This window comes from Hippoglossus hippoglossus, chromosome 11 (genome assembly GCF_009819705.1).
Source record: "Hippoglossus hippoglossus isolate fHipHip1 chromosome 11, fHipHip1.pri, whole genome shotgun sequence".
Classification (NCBI taxonomy): Eukaryota; Metazoa; Chordata; class Actinopteri; order Pleuronectiformes; family Pleuronectidae; genus Hippoglossus; species Hippoglossus hippoglossus.
Window position 1 is genome coordinate 22,118,931 of NC_047161.1, and position 6,000 is coordinate 22,124,930.

Sequence of the window (6,000 nt, forward strand, 5' to 3'; positions counted from 1 at the left end):
TACTGATGGAATTGGTGTTGTGGATATCTGCATTACACTGCATGTAAAATGTGAAGCATTACAAGTCATTCCACTTCCCTCAACATTTTTCTCAGACTGAGTTAGTGAATTGATTTTAAATATGTTGGCCATAGTCAAACTTTACCATTATTGGAGCACTGGCTTTTGTTTGAGAATTTATTTAATGTTTATTTTCAGCTTCAGTAACACTACAGTAACATTTTTTGTATTATAATGAATGTATATCCTTTAGGAACTTTGTTAAGGAAATTAGAATCAGTTGAGTGAAAGGAAATTTAGTAGAAGAGAGTCTTAAGTGTTGTGGAGTTTTAGCTCAGGCTTTAGCTTTTTTTGTCCTCCCTGGATATTTTGACTCACATCTATTGGCCTCATGCCACTGTGATGTGACTGTGGTGTTGTATGGTGTAACAGAGAGGATGACAATTGATGTGCTGGCCATTAATGTAATTGCTTACCCGTCCTTGTGTTGTTGTCCATGTCTCCTTCAGGAGTTCTGTATAACCAGTTCCTCTCCCAGGCTGACTTTGAGGTGCTGCGAGACAGAGCTCAGGTTGGTTATTATTTCCTACTAGAAAAATACACACAATGAGCCAAAACATTATGACCGCATAGAAATGACTTGAATAGCTATGTTGTTATCTTGCAACAACAGTGCATGTCAATGTCTAGGATATATTAGACAGTAAGTGAACACTTCTTGTTGTCAAAATACCTGATACAGGGTGTTGAATGCACCCAGACAGCAACGGTAAGTAATCACTGAAATACCCTGTTTATACCTGGAATTGTCATCCGTCTTGTAATATATGATCACAAGAGGACAGCTCTAAGTCCGCCTGTCTACACCTGTCATTTAAATGCATCCTGATTGTGTCTCCTGTCTGACTTCCCTGCTCAATATGGAAGTAATTACGTATGTGATTTGTTTTTGCTAAGACCAATTAATGATTATTATAATAATAACTTGAATTTATATAGCGCCTTTCAAGAGACCTAAGGAAACTTTACATATGTCAGTGGGGACAAAAAGAGAGAAGAAAAGAAAGTAATTTGCTCAAAACAGGAGAGAAATAAACAGCGCTAATGGCAGGATGGAGCATTAGCTGAGACCAAAGGCCTTGGTGAACAGGTGGTGTTTGAGGAGTTTTTTTAAGCTGTCTAGCGATGCAGATTTCGGCGTGGAGAGAGTTCTAGAGAGTCGGGGTTGCTACACAGAAGAGGAAGGAGAAGCTGGGAAGAGAAGCTCGGTGTGTCATGTGTACCCCGACATTCTAGACCTATATCAGGAAAGTCCTGAACCATCCCCTAGTTATGCTGCTATAGGTCTAGACTGCTGGGAGAATTCCCATCATGCACTTTTCTCTTCTCCCTCTCTTTCTCTGTGCCCCCCATTTATCGTTCATATTTTTATATTTATCAACATCTATAAATGTCACTCTTATTTTCATTAAAACCAGTCTGCCAGAGCTCTAAATACGATGGTTACCCAACTGTTCCTGTCCCCCTCTTTTCCATCCACCTTTCTTCTCTTCCCCATTTTTCTCTTCTCACTCCAACTGGTCGAGGCAGATGGCCGCCCACATTGTGTCTGCTTCTGTTCGAGCTTTCTTCCAGTTAACGCTCCACAGTCGTCAAAGTGCTTGCTTGTTGTGGTGACTGTTGGGTTTCTATGTCATTTTTAAGATCTTGACCTTACAAGATAAGATAAGATAAAGCTTTATTGAGCCACACCCCCTGGGAAATTCAGTTGTTACAGCAGCAGGCAAGTCAAAATAAGGTAGACAAAAGAATAAACAATATTCTGTTTTTTATTTAATAAAAGCATCAGCTTCACTAACATCCTCCTCTCACCCGCTTCCTCAGTGGAATCCAGAGGGCAGTCCAAGACTAAGCTGGCTCTCCTAACCAGTTTATTTAGTCTTGTACTGTCCCTCTCAGTGCATCCGCACCCCCAGCAGACAATGGCGTAGAACACTGCAGAAGCCACCACAGTGTCGTAGAAAGTCCTTAATAGTGTCCTGCATACTCCGAAAGACCTCAGTCTCCTCAGTAGATGGAGACGAATCTGGCCCCTCTTGTACAGGACGTCTGTGTTGGTGGATCAGTCCAGTTTGTTGTTAAGGTGAACACCCAGTAATCTGTATGTGGAGGTAGCTGGGAGAGCACCTTCACCTGTACCAGAGGATCAATAAGCGCAGGTGAGAGCTGTTAGCTGACAGAAGAAGCGACGCCCCATTTATCCAGAAACATAAATTGAATAGTTTTTTAATACATTTGTTCAATTCATTAGTATATTCAATTATTGCTGTCTGAATACTATTTTTATTTTAATAAATGAAGTTTTAATATACTATGCATTTTGTCAAAAGGGTGTGTGTTTACATTTTCTAGGACAGCCGGGCCTTCATCATTTGTGCGTATGCATAGTCTGATGAAGTTCTAAATTTGTTCGCAGAGTACGAACAAATTTATGTACGAACATATTGATGAATCACAGATTTTTGCGTCAAACGTTTGCACGGTTTAAGCACAGATTTGTGCGTACGCACTGTTAGTAAATGAGGCCCAATGTTCACAGTAGTGGACAAAGTCAGTGATGACCCCCCTATACTCCAATTCGTAACCCTCTGATACACGACCATTAGAGGAGCTGATGATGTCCCTGCTGCCCTGGGAGAGGAGGAGGGAGGGCTCTGCACCATCTGGTTGTGCACAGTGTTCTCAGCGCAGAAGTTAATGTAGTCAGGTATGCAGTGGGTTAGACTGTCAATGTCCTCCCTGTGTGGCCCACACAGCACCTCACAGTCCGTGGTCTCAAAATAGTCCCTCAGTGCCATGCTGGTCTCCTCAGACCATTTCATCACATACCTCTTGGTTGGGGGTTGTTTATTCACCATAGGTATGTAGGCAGGGAGCAGACGAACCAGATCAGATTGTGATCAGAGCAGCCCGGGGAGGGGAGAGGAGTTTTATGCATCCTTGGCGTTTGCATAGAGTAAGTCCAGTGTTTTATCGTACCTGGAGTGGTTTAACATACTGGGTGAAGGTGGGGAGAGTGGAAGACAGGGAAGCATGGTTGAAATCGCCATAGGAATTGGGGTGCAATGTCTGCACAGAAATTATATTAATCAAAGTTTTGTTTATTTTGCTAGTAATTTCTATATTTGTTTTTTTTTTACCATTGTCACTCAATGATGGTATAGATTGTATATGAAGATGCAGGAGATGACATGGTGGTTCCTACATGGTGGTGGTGGGATACAATATACCCTGTCTCCTCTATGTTAGCAGATAGAACATGGGCCAAACTAAAAAGTCAAAAAAATGAAAGATGCTTTCTGTGAATTTTTGGTAGATCTTATCATGCTGATCCATGTTCAGTTGTTTATGTTTCTGATGAGTTTGGTTAGTTATTTGATGCTATAAAACGTGCTAAGATTTAACAATTGACAGCTGAAATTGACACTCAGTTGTATCAGTGTGACCTCGATACGGTGATACAAATCCACGTTCACCACTGTGCAGACTCCTGCTCCTAAGGACTTCACCAGGACGACAGCCTTCATTTTCGAGATATTTTGGCCTCAATTTTGTTAGAGGTTGAGGAATTGGAGATTCGTCATTAATGCTACTCCCAATAGTTTCAAGTTGGTGAGGCTTAGTTTGAAATATATTATGTCCCGTGCTTCACTGCACTTCAGTCAGAAGTGACCAATTCTTTTTGTGCATATAATGTTGTCATATAATCAATTAATCCATCAAAAAATTTATTTGTGTAGCCTATATTCACAAATGTCAATTTGCCTCATAGGTTTTAACAAGGTGCAACATCCTCTGGCCTTAATCCCCGACCAGAGTGAGGAAAAAATACCAAAAATACCTTTCAACAAGGGAGAAAACAAATATCCTCAGACAGTTGCATGTGAGGGATCACTCTCCCACGTGCAATAAATGTTGTGTGTAGAAGAACAAATCAACAAAAAAACTATATTTAAACCATTAATGAGAAAAGACAGTGTCTAACATGAATGGAGAGGTGCATACATTTTTTAATTATTTATACATAAGAAACGGACAGAGATAAGTGGAACAGCAATAAAAAATGTAATGATAGCAGTACAGCCAGTGATAGTACTATATGTGGGCAGGCACATTATATATTATATCTAAACCATCTACTCATAATCATAATCCACGATCAGCTTCGATCACAATCCATGATGGCCACCGCCGTGATTCGGGATCTGCAACGATAATGTACAAGGACTATTGGGAAGAAGTCAAGTCAGTGCCATGTATTGATGAGACCTCAAAAACTAATAGAACTGATGATCAGAACTGCAAAAAGAGATATCTGACTAATAATAGTTATAATGAACTATTAGTTGTTGTAGTGACCCCTTTGCCAGTCAAACAAAGACACCATGGTTGCTGAGTAATTGTTCTGACGCGTATAAGTGTCCAGTTTCCAAATAAAATAGAGCAGGACCACCTTTTCTCGTGAAAAAATTATCAAAAACATATACAAACAAATCAAACTTTTCCTTTGCATGCATTCCCACACGGTCAAAAACTGTTGGATGCTTACTTTCAGCCAACACCTGTGTCAAATCACCCCACTGATTATATACACCTCTTGCCTGGCTGACAGCGGCACTACTACCCCAAGTGGTGGGAGGAAAAACAAACCAAAACAATAATAAAATGACTCTTACAGTTGTAATAAACTATAGTTTTCTGTAGACAATGTGGTGGATGTTGTAGCAATGGAACATAAAAACTGGTGACCTACCAGTAAATGTGGATGAATTGCTATTACGTTTTGTTGTTATGATGATCAGGTTATTACTGCAGGGATTATTGAATTCATCTAATTTAAACCAATGATCCTCCACTTCCTTCACCTCCTTTGTCACTGTTTCATGACATAATCATCAATTCCTTGCAGTTACAGCATTTCCTGTTAGATGATCTTTGGACTTCTTGTACCGGTTGTATCAGTTAAATGCCAATATGGTCCATTACTCCAGTAGCCGGCTGCTGTTTAATTACATTTTTGTTGTGCAGGGTCTGGGCTGTCTGGTGTGGCAGGACGTGGCTCACAGGGTGATGGTGGTGACACCGCAAGGACACAGTGAGGTCAAGAGGTTCTGGAAACGACAGAAGTCCCACTCATAATTGGTGACAAGATGCACACATAGACCTCATTTTTCTTTCCCTTTTTGATACTACACTTGATCTTAGCCAAAAGGCCGAGAAGCGATGTTCTTTCCCTTTTTGAGTAGATGATTTGTGTAATTTGTAGATATGCTGATGGACTACTTTCTTATACAATGCAGGATAAGAAGCTTGTAAACATGGAATTAAATATAAGCATTGCAAATGTTTTCTGTGTAAAGGAATATATTAATTAGGTTGGTTTGAACACTTGTGAAAAAAACTGAATGTAAATGGAACTGTTTTTTGTTTTTACAAGAAAACACCACAGGGACCTTTAAGCCTTGTATGCTTATGGATTGCAGGGGGCCATTGCATATCTAGAATAATTAAGCTTTTGTAAAGGAATAGTCTGATGCTTCATTCATTTTCTGATTAAACCAGCTGTTTACACTTTACAGGAACACAGTTAAAGTACAAACAGTTCTTTTTCACATATAATTGTTTTCAGCCCAGACTTTACCAAGTCTGGTTTCAACCTGACGGAGGAACATCAAACTAAAACCAAAACATCAGCATCAGAGTAAAACTGACAGTCCTGAAGTGTTCACACTTTCAGACTGAATGGGAGGCTGTGGCTGAGGGATTGAGTGGTCGTCACTGTATGCATCTATGTGAATGGGTAAATGGCAAAAATCTGTAATGTAAAGCGCTTTGAGTGGTCATCAACACTAGAAAAGCACTATTTAAATACAGACAGACCATTCCCAGCAGGTCAAAAACTTCCAAGACTTCCAAAATTTCCACAAGGATCCTCAAAGG

General features: G+C 40.1%; 1 protein-coding gene and 1 pseudogene across 1 annotated transcript in view; one reads left to right on the forward strand and one right to left on the reverse strand.

Moving 5' to 3' along the window:
- The window catches only part of gtf2h4 (general transcription factor IIH, polypeptide 4), a 28,599-nt gene extending 23,193 nt beyond the window's left edge, over nucleotides 1-5,406 (forward strand). Inside the window, exons 13-14 of the mRNA XM_034599589.1 lie at nucleotides 510-571; nucleotides 5,089-5,406. Of these exons, the coding sequence (XP_034455480.1) occupies nucleotides 510-571; nucleotides 5,089-5,199 (173 nt within the window). The 3' untranslated portion in view covers nucleotides 5,200-5,406. The remainder of the gene's footprint in view (nucleotides 1-509; nucleotides 572-5,088) is intronic.
- On the reverse strand, nucleotides 5,198-5,285 carry LOC117771184 (annotated as a pseudogene).
- Nucleotides 5,407-6,000: the final 594 nt, after the last annotated feature.